The 15,968-nt window shown below is 48.9% G+C and overlaps 1 protein-coding gene across 1 annotated transcript in view; it reads left to right on the top strand.

Moving 5' to 3' along the window:
- The window catches only part of LOC110570256 (phospholipid-transporting ATPase IB), a 599,207-nt gene extending 591,004 nt beyond the window's left edge, over positions 1 to 8,203 (top strand). The window contains exons 36-37 of the mRNA XM_021678237.1: positions 1,684 to 1,775; positions 7,913 to 8,203. Of these exons, the coding sequence (XP_021533912.1) occupies positions 1,684 to 1,775; positions 7,913 to 8,010 (190 nt within the window). The 3' untranslated portion in view covers positions 8,011 to 8,203. The remainder of the gene's footprint in view (positions 1 to 1,683; positions 1,776 to 7,912) is intronic.
- Positions 8,204 to 15,968: the final 7,765 nt, after the last annotated feature.

The raw sequence follows: 15,968 nt of genomic DNA, 5'->3' as shown, positions 1-15,968 counted from the left end.
ACAGCCCTTCATTACCCTCCACTGTCCTGAAAGCAGCCAGCACAGGGAACCGCAGACTGTAGGGGGGCAGCGAGCTCCCAGCCGGACGGCACCCGGCACATTCACGGGCTCCTCCTCGGTCGTCTGCTCCTGTCGGCTGCTGGCCCGGGCAGTCACTCCGCAGGGCCCAGTGAGATTAATTTGGCCCCGGGGAAGAAAAAGACATGAGAGAGAAGGGAAAGCCAGTGTGAAGGGATAGAAAAAGTGTTTTTCCTGATCAGCCATCAGACATTTTGCCAAGCTTAGCTAGCTGAGGCTCACCTTTAATTGGTGATGAATTAAACATTGTCCTTTCAACCGACATAATCAGAAAATATTCTCTTCTGGAAACTCAAGGGCAAAATGAACTTCAGCTCAGAGAACTATTGAGAATACCTGCAGCCCCATTCTTCTTTCGAGGCCCTTGAGGTTGCTGTGAAGTGGACTCCGGTCAGGAGACCATCCTCCTCAGGCTCCAGGCCCACAACATGGCGGGGGAGGTGCTCGGGACGGCAGGCAGCCCAGCTTCTGTGCTTCACGTTCCCACAAACAGCAGATCCGGGCTGGATGTGTCTGCTGCCACTGCCATCGCAAAGTACCACAGACTGAGTGACTTAGCAGGGTTTGTTTTCTCACACTTCTGGAGGCTGGCAGCCCAAGATCAAGGTGCTGGCAGTGTTGGTTCCTTCTGAGCCTGGTAGATGGCTGTCTTCTTTGTCTTCATACGGACTTTCTTCTGTGGGTGTCTGTGTCCTAATCTCCTCTCCTCAAGAGGACACCAGTCATCTTGGATTAAGGGCCACCCTAATGACCTCTTTAAAGACCCCGTCTCCAAATACAGTCCCATTCCGAGGTTACTGGGGGGTTAGGACTTCACCATATGCGTTTGGGGGGAACAGAGTTCAGCCCATATCGGAGGGCATTGGCAAACTCCCACACACCAGGAATCTCCTGGGGCAAGCAAAGTGACATTGTAATGATAAGAAATCAAAGCCCTCTTGCCTACCTGGGCAATTTTAAAGCATCCCCCTTTTGCTTTATAGGAATAAACAACAGCTGTGCTCCATATTTCCTTACAGAGGTGCCAAACTTGGAGGGAATCATTTCAGGGAAGGCAAGAAGAGCTCCTAATCCTTGTGTTTTCCAAGAAAACTCACCTTGATTTTCACTGTTTCAAAATAACAATCAGGTTGTGCAGAAAGAAATCAGTCTCTTGCTGGGGACCCAAGGCCCCTGGGGAGGCTCTTGCCCTTGGTGGAGTTTATTGGCTTGGGGAGAGGCGGCTGCAGGTGGAACGGAGGCTTTAAGACATTTCCCGAGAAACAGACCACTGCCTGCAGAAGCGATCTGGAAAGCCAAGGGTGAGCCTGGTATGAAAGGGCGCTTGTAGTGCGCTTCGGTTAAGAGGAAGGCAGCGTTGAGAGGCGTTACGTACAGGACAGACTGGAAACAGAGCGCCTTTTAGAAGAGGGAGCAGTGCACTCAAGGTGTCGGGATAGCATCTACTGTAAATAATAGAGCTGCTTGCCAACCTGGACGTTTTTCCTGACGTGAGGAAGCCTTTTTCCCCTGTCTGTTTTATTTTTACAACCTCAAGTCACTGGGTGAGGCCCTTTGAGAGGTGTTCCTATGAACCAGGACTGACTGCGTTTGATCTACCTGCAGGATGAATGAACGTGACCGCCTACTGAAGAGGCTCAGCAGGAAGACGCCCCCGACTCTCTTCCGGGGAGGCTCCATCCAGCAGTGTGTCCCCCGTAAGTAGCCCCGGCCACATTCCGGTCAGCCCAACCCCAGCCGCACGGGGAAGGGGGTGGCTTCGTTAAAGCATGCTGGTGCTGATATGTCTGGAGACCACTGCCAAGCCGGAGCCACTTCCACATTTGGAAGTGGAGTTTGTGTATTTGGCCCGAGGCGAGCGTAGCTGGAGTGCAGGTAATTCCCTGGGACCCAATCAAATGCCTGAATGACAAAATCCTAAAACTTAAAATCCTGATGTGGTCGAGATCCTTCTGTCACCCTCCCAATAGGATTTTGTTCTAAGGCTGAAATGATCTTACTCTTGGCTTATTGCCCACAAAGATAGCAATATACACTGTTTTCGTTAATATTAGCTTATTAATTAAAACAATGACACTCACTGGGGAAAAATCTCTGTACTTTTCCCAGGAAGGCTGCCCTGCATCTAGCACTGTTGCCCCACTCAACACCAGAGGCCAGGCCTGGTTTCTGTTGAAGGGACCAAACCTAAGCCAGGGTCGGTGGGGATGTGCCAGACCCCAGGGGAGGGGGCAGGAGGCCATGAAAGAGAGATGGGTAGCAGAGCTCATGGGGGTTGTGGGGCTATTTCAGCAGTTAAGCTACTTGACTCCCGCTGAGGGGCATTGTTAGCACTAGTTTCCTTCAGGAGGGGGTTATCTCTGCCTTCCCCAGGGTGAGGCCTGTTGGCATGTTGTCGTCTGTCACCTGCTTCTGCCCCTCCAAATCCCACCTCTTTTTCCAGAACCCCCTCTCTTGCACGTGCACTTCGCATCTCTTCAACAACACTGCTTCCTGCTTCCCTTTCTCTCCCTGAGGTGTTCAGAAGGAAACAAGAATGGTTTAGAAGTGAAGAATCCTTGTATCCATAATACAGGTATTGAGGTGTCTATGTCAGGCTCAGTTGAGCTCCACCCATCAACAGATCTTCACAGATTTTCTACAGAGAGAAGGAAAGGATGGACTCCCTCTCCTCACTTTCCCACATGGGATACCAACATGGCAGAGACCAAGTCCATGTGGCGCCTCACATGCTTCATGTCCTGTCCCAGGGAGTAGGTGGTGTCAGCCCCAGGAGCACGTGGCAGAGGCTCAGGCCAGTATAGTAACTGGCCCAGCAAGGCCCAACGATCTGGGTCAGCCATGGTCTCTCTGAGCCAGGAGAGAGGTCCAGTCAGGAGGCTTGATGGTGCAGTCCAGGGAGTGAGGTCTGTGGGGCCCCGCTTCTGTTCCAGCTCTGTCACTTTTTTGTGCACTTAGGTAAGTTAACCTCTCCGTTTCTATATCTGTAAAATGGAGATGATGTAAGAACTGGGTTTTGGGGGAGAATTAAATTTGATCATTTATACGAAGAGCCTGGAATAGTACCTGACAATATGGAGTCCAAAAAATGTGAGGTATTACCAGGTTTTTTCTGCCACTAGTTGAGTAACTTTGGGCGATGTACATATTTCTCTAAACTTCTGTTTCCTCCACTGAAGGGAAAAAAGAAATCTAATAATATACATCTAAAAGGGAAAAAAAATAATACACATCTTACACAGTCTTTGTGAGGCTTTAGGACGATGTATATAAAGCACCTTCTTTCTAGCAGACACGGAGAAAATGAGTACTGATTCTGTAAACAGTGGGGTTCATGCCATGGAGCCCTGCTGCTTCTCTAATAAATATTTCACAATAACCCTAGGAAGAATATATAAGATACATATATTGAGATCAAAGACTGAGTAAGAACTTTTACAGGAGAGTCATAAAATGTCTTAAAACAACTACTAAAAAAATTTTCTTGACTTGGGATTTTGAAGAACAAAAGAAAATTAGAATGAACAAATACAAGAAATAAAAAAGCCTCTAAAATCACACCACATTTTAAAAACACCCAGCAACTAATAGTAAGAAACCAATCGATAACCAAACGTTCTGTCAGTAACTAGAGAAGGCCATGGAGAGACCAGAAGTGGTCCTGGCCTGTGAGAAGTTCTGCATTCTCCTCTCAACCTCCAGCCTAGCTATCCCTCCTGGGTCTGCCCTTCCACTGTCCTGGGCCTGTCTTCCCAGAAAACTGGAAGAACAACTCTCACCTTGGCAGCATTTTTAATCCCTTGCAGGACACCAGGACACCAGGACACCAGGACACCAACACACAGTATATATAACTGAGATCAGCATTTCCTACAGTCTCAATTCCTTGTCGTCCTCATGGTTGTCCCCACTTCTGTTGCTTTTAGGAATCTTTCTCCAGACAGGAAACTTCTACTCTCATGAAGATGTTATCAGAGCTATTTAAGGGGAGTTTTATTCCAAAATAATGAAAAAAAAAATGACATGATTTTGGACTTCACCAAATGTTCTATCAGGAGAATACAAAACAGCTTCGACACTCCCCTCCCCTTCCATCTCTTTTCACCTACCCTATTCTGCCCCCAGTTTCTGGCTGCAGCTGAGCATTTAGGAAGCAGATGCTTCCCCGGAAGCCAGCCTGGGGAAGTTCAGGACTTGGGTCCATGGATGGCTTTCCCTAGGCCCCCATCATTACTTTGTGGCTGTCAGGACTTCCTGAAAGATGAATGAAAGTGGGAAAGGTTAAGAGCTGGAGCCTTCCTCTGAGCTCCGCATTTGGATGCAAATGGCGGCTAAATGTTCATCAGGCAGAAGCTGGTGCCCTAATGGTGCATCTTTGTCAGGCTGAGGGATGTAAGCTGGACAGGCAGAGGCTAGTTGGGTGGTTATAGCCTCTTTTGCCCCACTATAACTTCTCCCATTACAGCCCTATCTCCCACCAGGCCTGGTTTCTGAGAGGAAAATATTATATCTGAACCAGGGAGACACCCCTGCCCCAGGATAACCCTACCAAGCCATCCTCCTTTCCTTCTTGAGTTGCAGAGTTCAAGTCTCTGCGGACGCTAAGAAAGTCTAGTGAGGAAAATCTTAGTGCATAACATTCTGGAAACATGATGGGAACTGCTGGACAAGCCCTTTGGTCGTGACCTCTGGGTCTCAACTTACCCTGAGAGAAGAGATTTGCTTGGGAAGGTCCTCTCAAGTGGACACCCGGAAGCCCTTCCCAGTCTGGAGTGGCTGAGTAATCCCAGCGGAAGGCCCTCGTTCCAGTGAGTCAAATACAAGCCACGGATGCCTTACAGCTCTCAGCTCTGGCTCTGTCCCAGTAGGCATAGGCAGGACGTGAATGAAAAACAGAATAAGGAAGACAAGGCTTTTGTTCCTTCCACTTGACCAAGGAGTAGACAATTCCAGATGCTAAGCTACCTTTCCCAAGAGGACGCTCCCAAACAATGTTTGCTTTTTTTGTCTCAATGAGTCCCCTTCATTTCTTCCTCTCCCCCAAGAACCCCCTCCACAAAGCCCACCAAAAAAGACAAGTAGCAGCTGTTCTATTTGGATGGGTTGTTGCGACAGGCTCCTTTCTTCTGTGGTATGGAGGTGGAGGCTTCCTCCGTTGGTGTTGAGTGTGAATTGGCCCTGAATGAAGGAGAAGGTTCTGTGGCCTGGGTATAGTTAGCCACAGAAAAGCCTGGCACCCATTGGGAGGGTGGGAGCTCTGCCGGAACTTGGACCTCACCTGGTCCAGGCCCTTTATTTCACAGAACAGTAAACGAAGAAGACCCAGAGAACTTAAAGAACTCATGGTCCTGTGGCCAAGTTACTACCAGGCAAGGATTAGAAGCATCCTTCTTGCCTCAGGCCCTGGGCCCCGGGTCCAAGATGAAAGCAGAGCAGGCGAAGAAAGCTACCTTCAGGGTGGAGAGCTCCCTAGTCATCAGCCTGCCACCAGAACGGCTCATGGAGAGCACTTAGAAGGACCCCCCGCTGCTTGGGCTCAGAGCCACACTCTGCCAGGCTGAGGAGTGTCCACCTGGGGTGGCACGGCAGGCCACAGACGACCACTGTGTGGCTCCCACAGGAAAACATCAGATGTTTACTAGAAATGTTACCTTTAAAGACCGGAGAATAGAGGTTATCCACGTCGACCACAGAACACAGCCTTGTGACTGGAGGAGACCGTGTTGTTTGCTAGATTCTGCTTGGAAACATCCCAGGGAAGGGCGGCTGGTCTCGGACGGCAGTCAGGAAGCTGCACAAAGAGCACCTTGTCCTAGAGGGGCCACCAAGCACAAGCCAGGGAGGGAGCCGCCCCTCCGAAGCCGGACAGAGGACGGCTCCTCGTCCTGGGGGCCTCGCTGATCAAGCAGCTCATCCGGGGAAAGTCTAAAAGCTCTTAGAGGAATAGAGGAGAGAAGAGGCACTTCCTCCTCAGGTCCCCTGAGGCCTCTGAAGGCTCCTTGTGTGGAAAGCCATGACGAGGAAGTTCAAGTGACCTGCACCCGGCACCCCCAGGGCCTGCCTCCCCGGGCCTGTTCCTGCAGGGCAGCCCAGGGACACTGCCCGCTCCCGGAGGCAGCCAGGCGGGGCCCGCGCCGGCCCGGGGGCTGCTGTGCCCCGGCTGCTGGCTGCCACACAGCGGGCTTTTTGGTCGCTGGATTTGGTTTTGTTAGAGATGGAGGTGAGCCAATAGATGGACAGCTCCCTGGGGAAGACTCCTTTCTGTCCTCATCCTTCACTAGTCCTTCCTTAGCTCCCACCCACCCCTGCTACCTAGCCCGGGGCCTTCGTTGCCTCCCAGGCCACCTGTGCAGACAAGGCCTCGCCTCCCAGGGTGGCCCTCTTGAGCCCTGGAGTTTCCTCAGGCAGTGGCAGGGAGAGCCGGGACGCCAGCCCAGGGGCAGAGACTCTGGTTTATGAGCACATGCAGAGTACGAAGTCACCCTGAGCATCCTCTAGCGGAGCACCTTCCTCACCATCCCCACCAGATACGTTGCTGTTCTATGTCTCTATAGTTCAGAAACTTTCCTTTGTAAGCCAAGGGTCTGAGTAAAATAATGAGCACTCCAGGAGGTGGTACCTGGGCACAATTTCTGATTTCTTTTTCCCCTTTAAAGAACGTGACAGTGAACGAACATGTCTGTTGACAAGTCATGTATACACATGGATGGGAGTCACCCTTGTCAGACATTTCACTGTTGTTGTCTTTGGGTCAGAATGTCTAATCCAGCTGTGAGACTTTTCCATACCCCTGACCCAGAAAGGTAAGCCAACAGAGAGAGAGAAAGTCTTATAAATGCTCCTTCGGCGGAAGGACCAGTTAGGAAGGAGGGCCCTACTGTGGGCTTTTGAATGCTGAAGCTCTCTCTAGAACTCAAGATGCAGGGAGAGTGTTGGTCCTGCAGAACCACTGCCTGGGTTGGGCTCCCAGCTACACTCCTCACTAGGTCTGTGACCTTGGGCAAGTCATGGGGGGAAAAAAAATTCACCCTGTGCCTCAGTTTCCCCATCTGTGAAACGAGAAGAATACTATCACCTGCCTCATGGGGCTGCTGGGTGGAATGAATGAGCTGTTTGTGTGTAGTACATAGAACAGGCCCAATACACATAGCATCTGATCGTTGTTGCGCCTGCTGCTAGCATTATTCTTGTTGTTGGAACTGATGATAAGACCCGGTGTTCCTGTGGCCTCTTGACTTTATCTTGTGATCTTTTCCTTTATTTCTACAAAAATGAACCCACTGTAATTTCTGATTACCAGTCCACATCCGTCCCCTGTAAGAGCAGGAATGCCGCAAGCATCATGTGCACATGGCCAGTTTTGCCTACTAGCGTTGTGTGTGTGTTCCCCGGCCTGTTTACAGCTTCATAAATTACCCAGCCAGCCTGCTGCGTTGGGCAGTCTGGGACACTTCTGGAGCCGAGCAAGTTGCCTTTCCTCTTGATTGGCGCTGGGAAAGTGCAGACATGGACCAGTGACCCACTGTTTATGCTTCCCAGGCTGAGCTCAGCTGCAGGGAGGCTGCCCTCCCCCCACCCCTCCCAGTGCCTTGCATCCCACCCTCGGCATCAGCAGCCAGGACCAGTCAGGCCCTGTCCCGCCCCACCCCACACTCTGCCCACGTTTCCCTTCCAAGCCACAGGTCTGTCCGTCCGGGGGCCCTGCCTGCCCGAGGCTGGCGAGCCCAGTGTGGCAAAGGTCAGCTGCCATCTCCCACAAAGGCCTTTTCTTCTAAACCCAGCGTGCTCCCCCGATTCTCCTCCTCACCAATCCCTGTGTGTGCTCCTCTTGCAGATGGGTATGCCTTCTCTCAAGAAGAGCATGGAGCTGTTACTCAGGAAGAAATCGTCCGTGCTTACGACACCACCAAAAGGAAATCGAGGAAGAAATAAGACGTGAGTCGTCTTGATTGGTCCCAGGAAAGAGATGCCGCTTGTTGCACCCAGTGTTAACACATCTCTGTAAGAAGAGACTGGTGTCAGCAGCCCAAACACCATAAAACCCATTTCTGTGGCCTTAGCCAACCAGTTTGTTAGTTCCACATTCCCTCGCAAACCTGGAGTAGATGCCGCGGGGGAAGCCATTTTGTTCCCTTTCAGTTCATCCACAGTGCTTGGCCTAACTTCTGTTTACCTTGTTCTGAAGCATTCAACTGTGCTCTGTGAGGTGTGAAATTAAAAACGTTACGTTTCACCAATATTTAAACATCAGTACTAGTTGTTCTGGGAGAAAGCTAAGAGAGTTTTATGTTGCGTGAGAAACTCATCTTGTGGAATTGGAGCGGGGGCACGCTTCCTTCCTCTTTTGTTCACTCACAGATGAAGTCCACCAGGCAGCATGTAAACTTCATTGTCGGCAGGTTGATGTCTTGTTTTGATTCCTATCTTGTTTGTATGAAGTGGGCATAAACTTCTTGATTACAGTGAAATCACAAAAATGTCTATCAGGGTGGTGACCCTGAGAACGCTTCTCTTAACCTCTTAGCCACACTCCCAGCAGGGCAGGTGGGTCGGTCTTCTAGCATTCTCCTGCACTCTTCCCAGGTGCCTTCTGGGCTGTCTGGGCTTCTCTCATCTCAGACCTTCTGCATGGCTGACCGCTGTGCTCAGCGCATGGCAGCTGGCGGGCAACCAACCCAAACGTGCACTCTTTCTTGTCCTAGCACAGATTCAGATATGGATTCAAGAAATCCCCTCTGCCACCACCCTTCACCTCCTGTAACTAAAAAAAAGAAGCATAGCTATTCGCGTATTTTCTAAATGTTTCTCTGCCTCTTTCCAACGACAGGGAAGCCTGCAGGTCAGTGTGTGGTAGAACGCTTTGGCACTCTTGCTCTGGTCAGGTTCTCAATACTCATTCCCCAATGAGTATGGGACCTTGGGCATTCACTTCAATGAGACCCTCATGTATTTTCTCAGGAGTTCAGAGCCCGTTTTGGACTTTCACTGCTGGGAAACAAGTGAATGTATAGCATGTCGCCCCACGGAGGGACACGCCTGTCACTCTGTAACTCTAAAATCAGGCAGGATGAGTGAACCCAGTGGAAGAGTAGGGGGCCCCTGAGGCTAGTGGAGAAAGATCACCATCAAAGGGGACAGTGAGAGGCAAGGAACACAGAGATCCGGGGAGGAGGACAGAGAGGACATGTTAGCCAGATCTGCTCAGTAGACACCGAAATCAAGCCTGGAAGCCCAGACAGTTGTGGTGATGCATGCGGGAGGCTAAACAAGACATTGACATGCAGTTTTTATCAGCAAGAATTCCAAACATTTAAGGAAATGCCCTTTTCTATATGGGTGAGTTTTCCGTCCTAATCCAGTCAGTGGTAGACACAGGCACCTCTGAAAAGAAAGTGTCCTGACTCTAAGAAGTGCTTCGTCACTGCCTTCCCAAACTGCGGAGTCCCACCTTCTAAATTTGGACGGAACTTGCGTGCCCTCGGGCATGAATATGAGCACCTGGAGCCCTTAATAAATGGCCAGCCTGGAGGCACGTTCTCTCCTCTCGGCTTTTGTTGCCAAACCAGATTTTTGGATGGCTTAACATAAATACTTCTGGGCAGCTGTTACTGCTTAAAATGGCACCGTTCTTCTGGGGGTTGGCTGCGCTAAATTGGGAAATAAAACAATAGTGCACTTTGCTTCCTTATCCTTTATTTTTGGAGAATCCACATTTAATTGGGCATTGTAATAACTTAAAGTATGATTTGCATTGACGAAGAAAACTAATCCTTTGCTTATGACGTGACCAGGATCCAGGGAGGGCTTAAGGGAAGCAGAACAATGCAGTGAACAGGTGAGGCTTAGAAAATTGCTGTTCCTAGCTCCCCGAGGTGGAAAACCATTTTTAAATACTAGAGCACCCAGCAAGGTGAATCCCTAAAGGGCTGTCATGCAGGAATTACAACACCCCCCCCACACACACAAATGTGCCTGGAATTAACATAACAGACTGAGGTATAGGTCTTTATTGGACACCCAGAGAGATGATGTCCTAAGTATAGAGGAGAAATGAAAATTTGAATCGAATGTGTGTTAGGCATCCTGATTCCTTGGTTTCATTTGGAACTAAGCCTCTGGAAAGGGGAACTCAAGCTCATTCCTTGTCAGACACTTAGCTCTTTCTTAAACTTGAGGCCTTCCGAATTAGATTTGTGAATTACAGTGTGTATATGTTTTGTTTTGGGCTTTTCATTTTTTATTTTATGTTTTAGGTTAAAGTGCAGTTCACATTTTTCTGAGATTTAAGTATATTTTCTGATCCTTTTGACAACTGAACTAAACAGTATTTGCAATAATGAAATGTGCACACAGAAGAAAACATTAGATGGGAAACGTTTCTAGTCTATTAATTGTTGTATGCGATCAAGCTATCTGGTGGCCAAATGACTAAATTGGGCTTTGAGAAGGAGAAGCTGTCACTATGAGTGATGTATGATATTTAGCCGTGGCCAACTCAGGGGCTGTGTCATTTGTCCTATCTTCAAATTGAGGTCAGAGTGTCACACAGGCCCCTCCCCAGGGAGCAGGGTGGGCTGGAGTAAGTTGCGTACTCTGGCTGTCAGCTCAGTGGAAATGCCACATGGGACTTGTCACTCGGCCACATGGTAAGTGACATACAGGCTGACAGGTCATACTTGCTCAGCGCTATAGGGCCGGCCTCTGGATTGGGCTAAAGTAGCAGAATCCACTGAGGGCCGGCCTTGGTCTGCTGTCGTACACAGACTGCCAACTCTTACTTACGAGTGTGTGTTCCGTTCTGGCTGAGTCTGCAGAAGGCAAATAGCAGCCCTTCCATGCATTAGCTCTGAGTTCCACTACACACCAGCACGGACCAGCAAGGGGGCTGGGGAAAGTGCCCATTAAAAAGGCGGGATAGGAGAACAGAATAAACCAACCATTTCTGCCTGGTTGTCCAGATTAGCACTTCATTGCTGATCAGAATGGGCTTGGTAATAATTTTGGGGTGTGGCTGATGTGTCCATCCTGCCTCTCTGCGGAATATTCAGGACTTCTTGACCAGTGTTATGTTCTCCCATCTCCCAGTACATATGTGATCATTTGGGGGGGATCAGTAGAGCATACAAAACCTTCCTTTGGAGAAAGGAGATGCTGTTGCTTTAACATCCATGGAGTAATATCCTAAAACGTGAACCTGAGTTTTGGCAGAGCATGGCTGGGAGCTCTGTTGACATTTTCTTTTCCTTGACAAGGCTTCGGGTCTTGCTGTAGGGAGCTGGCAGTGAAAATCAGTGATAACTTGTCAAGAAGCAGTGAATAATGAAAAAAAAAAGTGGGTATGAGTAACTAATGTCTGAAAATGCATATAGATGTATATATTACAGGCTTTACGACTGAATTTTTTTAAAGAAAGCTATAGTCTGTAATCTCCATTTGTTATAACAATGACCCTTTATCTCATTTTTTGAAGAGAATTTTTAATCCTGTTCTGTTCCTAGGGGTTTATGTCTTAGACCATAAGTTGAATAGAATGTTTGCAAAATTCTGCAAGAGGATGAGGTAGTCTTTCGTCTTGAACATGGGAAGGAAGTGCACACATTTCAGCTGGCGTTTGGCTTACTACCAAGGGTCGTTGTCCCAAGCTAATTCAAGGAGCAATTCAGTCTCGGCATTTGAAATGTAGACTTCATCTCCAGGGATCCGTAAAAAATGGGAACAGGGAAACTGTGGTTAAGCAGAGCCCGAAATAATAACCTGGCAAAGAAATGAGTTTATCAGGTCAAGGTAAAAGATGGCATCCCCATCATATTCGTTAAACACTTTCATCATGCCAATGCTTGTATTAGCAAATTTAGTAATGATGGAGATAGTGAAAAGACAGCCACTCCCCTTCAAAGGGAAGGCCTACATCAGCTGGCTTTGTTGCTGATTCTCCACTGACTCAAGACCGTTGTTGGTCTCAGTATAGCCTTGGGGGAGATTGTTTAGCCTCATCCTGGACACTTCCCCATCCTCAAGGCAATGAGGATGATGAGAAGGGTTTCCAGTGGGTCGTAGAGGTGAGAGTCCAAGGTCCCCCAGAATATATTAATAAGTATCCCTGAAAGGAATAGACCTGAAATACTCTACTTCTCACTTATTGTTTTTCTCAACATCCCGTATTGTCCCACAGTACACATTTCCTTTGACACTACAAGAGCTTCATTGAATGCCAAGGTTCCACTAGCACTGTGTGGAAAGTTCTCTCTTAGCTTGTTGGGTCTGAGTGTGGCCAACCAGCATGCAGTCTTTAACGGGAAGAAAAGGCTACTGAGCCAACATAGTGTTCAGAAGCTGTGAAGCAAAAGGGGGCAGAAAAGAGGGGCGAGCTCACCCTGATAACCCACCCCAAGCATAATCCATAGCTGTTAACTCTGACCAACACCTCTGCTCCCCTCGCAGAGGGGAGACAAAAGAGTGATTCTTTTACACCGCGCTGGCTCATTGTCAATGACAATCTCTTGCCCTGGTTGCCTTAGAGACATCCACTCTGCTCTCTCTCTCAGGCTCCAGACCAAGAAAAACATGCTCCCAAGATTAGCCCATCGGCATTTCTTCTGACCTGGCTAAAGAAAGAAAGGAGACCTGTTCCTTTTAAAAGTCAGGAACAAAGTGTCAGGTGGCTTTGATTTATGACAGAAATAGGAAGAAGAAAGTTGAGGTAATAGCACTATCCAAATAACCCTGCCCAGGAAACTGAGGGGTCAAGAGAGCTTATCAAGAGCCTTTTATAGGCAAGCTCTTCCGTAAGGCAGAGAAGGGGCCAGAAGGAGGGGGACAGCCTGAAGGTGAGGGTGTGAACCCACTTCCGATGGCGTTGGATTCAGTCACCCCCGAAGACTGCCACGCAACTACAGGTGGATCAGTAAACACCAATTAAAAAGTGGAAAAAGAAAATCTGCTTCTGTCCTTCCCACAGGATCCCTGCACAGGTGGATACTTGGCGGGCTTTTCCTTAATAAAGTCAGTGTGTGTGCTGACACGTGCATTCCTCCGCCTTTCTTCTCCCACGTTGCCGGTGATTGCTGAGTTCAGAAGTGTGCCCGCTGCTTCCCTAGGAAGCCTCCCTCTGAAGGGCCCTGCTACCAGCTGCAGCCCCGCCGCTGCAGGGGTGGGGCCCCGGGGGCCTCCGCCAGGAGCAGCTAGGTCTGCAGCCTGCGTGCGTCCTCTTTCCTGCAGGTCACTGAATTGCTGTTTGAATGCACCGTCTTTGCGGTGTCTTTCTCATGCCAGCAAGGCCATGTGCCCTCCTTTCTGCTGTCACATCTGTGCTCCGATTGCTTAAATATTGTTTGCAACAGGGAGGTTTTAATCTGGTTATGCAGAGGGAAGCGGGGCTGTGGGGGCACGTTTAATTGGCTCCCAGCAGAGTAGTGAGCGCGTCTATGGAGTGTGGGGGTTTTGTTCCCTCCCTCTAGAAGTGTTACCATTTTCATGTCCTATTAATGTCCTCTGGTTGTTAAATTACAGCCGCATATTATAGCGGAGCTGGGTTCCCTCCTGGAGTGAATACAAATGAAGGGCATTTACTTGTATTTTTAGAGGTTTTGGAAAATGTAGTGATTTGTGGCTTTGATCAATCCTGTGGACTGGTATATGTCTACACATACCTGTTTCAAATAAATCTTTTGTTAAAGTAAATGATTGGACCGTGTTTTATTTTGGAATTTTCTCTTGCACTAATAAGCAGTTGCTGCCACAGGGACTTGGGACAGTAATACAGAGGTTGTGTCAGCAGGCTGTGTATACACTCTGCCCCAAGAGCTGATGGCCAAGGAAACGCTGCTCAGTGGCAGGAGCACAGGAGAACCTGAACTGTAGATTAACATGAGCTCCGCCAGTCCAGGGCCCCTTCATGAGAGCAGAGTCCAGGAGGCCACACTGAGTTTGGATTGATCACACAGTGGAAAGAACTGTGCATCGAAGGGCTTCCCCCGTCGATTACTGTATTGCCCTTGGTTTATCTCAGTTTCCCTGCAAACTGAGATGTGAAAAGTTCAAATTCTATTGTCAAGCATGAAATGACAGGACCGTCATTGAAGGGGTGCCGAACACTCCACCCCAAAGGATGCCACTCTGACATATTGATTGTTGTGAACTGAAGGCCATTGAGAAACAGCAGATGCAGGGAAGGCTCTCCGATCTCCCCCTTCTACCTAAAAGCAGGTCATAACATTGCCACCGAGAAAGGTACCTTCCCCGTACCAGGAAGAGAATGTTCTTATCATTGGAGACTGGGGGTGGGCGCTGGAATGGACCGGTACAAACAAACCTACTGAAATAACCCTGACCTTCCATTCGTTTCCCCTGTATCTTTCCCAAGGACTGCCCCACAGTTTACTGCCCCAGCCCAAGCCCCTTTGTCCTGTACCATTCCCAATTTATCTCTCTTTGTGTAAAAAGGTGTATAAGCTTCTGGATCTAATGGCTTCCTGGGGTCTTCATCTTCCTTCTGAAGATTCCCACGTACATGTAAAAATATTAAATAAACTTGTGTGCTTTTCTCCTGTTTGTCTTGTGTCAGTTAAACTCTTAGGCCAGCCACAGAACCTCAGAGGGTAGAAGGAAGTAAGTTTCTTCTCCCTTACGTTATTTTAAAGAGAGTAAGAATCACCCTCCCGTTCCCTGTAGGCACCCTAAGTCACATTTAGGTAAGCATCCACTGCCTCGAGGTTCCCTGGGAGGCACGAGTCACATGGCAGAGGCCACGTTGAGCCTGGGGTAAAGCGGGAGCTGCAGGGCCCGGACATTGGCCTGGGAAGCATGGAGGCAGGGGCCCTCCTCACTGGAAACCAGCCTCAGGCTCAGGGTATCCCCTGCTTGCCTGGCTTTGTGTGGGCGGCTCTACACTTAAGCAGTGCGCAGTGAGGACTGACTCTGGGGGTGGAGGACAGGAAGGAAAGAAAGCCTGCGAGAGATCGTTCCCTGCAGAGGCCCCTGTCTGGAACCCCAGAACCTCTTAACGGCCCACTTCAGATTTACTGCGGATTCCCGGAGCCGACTCTGATTCCTCCCAGATAGTCATACCACAGCTGAATTTGGCCCGGAGAGCGCAGTCATGACCTTGGTGGCTACATCCCCAGGCACGGGCAGGGACAGGAGGCCGGGCCTCATTCCAGGCAGAGCTCCACAGCTTAGGGCAGAACGGGGAAGGACTTTCTTCTGCTCTCCATAGGCCCGGCCTTATTTTTCTTAAATCATGCAAAACTGAAAATGATTTAATACAGTCAAGAGCAAGGTGTTCTATTCCAAACCTGTGCCGTTCCTTGGTCGTGTCTACAACTCTGCCTTTGCTGCTACAGTGATTTTTTTGAAATGTCATCCTTCACTTGTGCTCACCAGAATAAACTTGAATCATTGAGAGGCCATTAGCAGCTGAAGACAGTTTGCAGACCCTACATTTCTGCCTACAGCAATACTCTTTAGAATAGTTCTCCCTGTCACAAAGACTCTGGCTACTTTGAAAAATCATTCAGATTCCACTATTTATTTTCAACGTGTTTGTGTAAGAGACATATAGAATGTGAAGAATTGAAATGTATATCAAAGCAACAGGGCACACGACAGGAGCCCACTCTAGCCTCTAATCTTCTGCCTACATTCCATTCCACGTATGAATCTTTCAAGGGAACTTTCCAGCAATTGTTGAAAAGGCCAGCCGTTGCTGTAACTGGGACTACGGATGAGGTCTGGACTTTATATTTTCCGAAAGAGGACAAAATAAAATCCCTTCACCCACGAAGGCTAGAAGCACCAAACTCACACAGTGCAGCTCACAAACATTGTTTTCATTTACTTGAAATAGGCCATACACATAAGTAAAATGACTTACGTTTCCTGAGGGTGGGTCC

This window comes from Neomonachus schauinslandi, chromosome 3 (assembly GCF_002201575.2).
Source record: "Neomonachus schauinslandi chromosome 3, ASM220157v2, whole genome shotgun sequence".
Lineage (NCBI taxonomy): Eukaryota > Metazoa > Chordata > Mammalia > Carnivora > Phocidae > Neomonachus > Neomonachus schauinslandi.
This window is presented reverse-complemented; position numbering and strand designations above follow the sequence as displayed.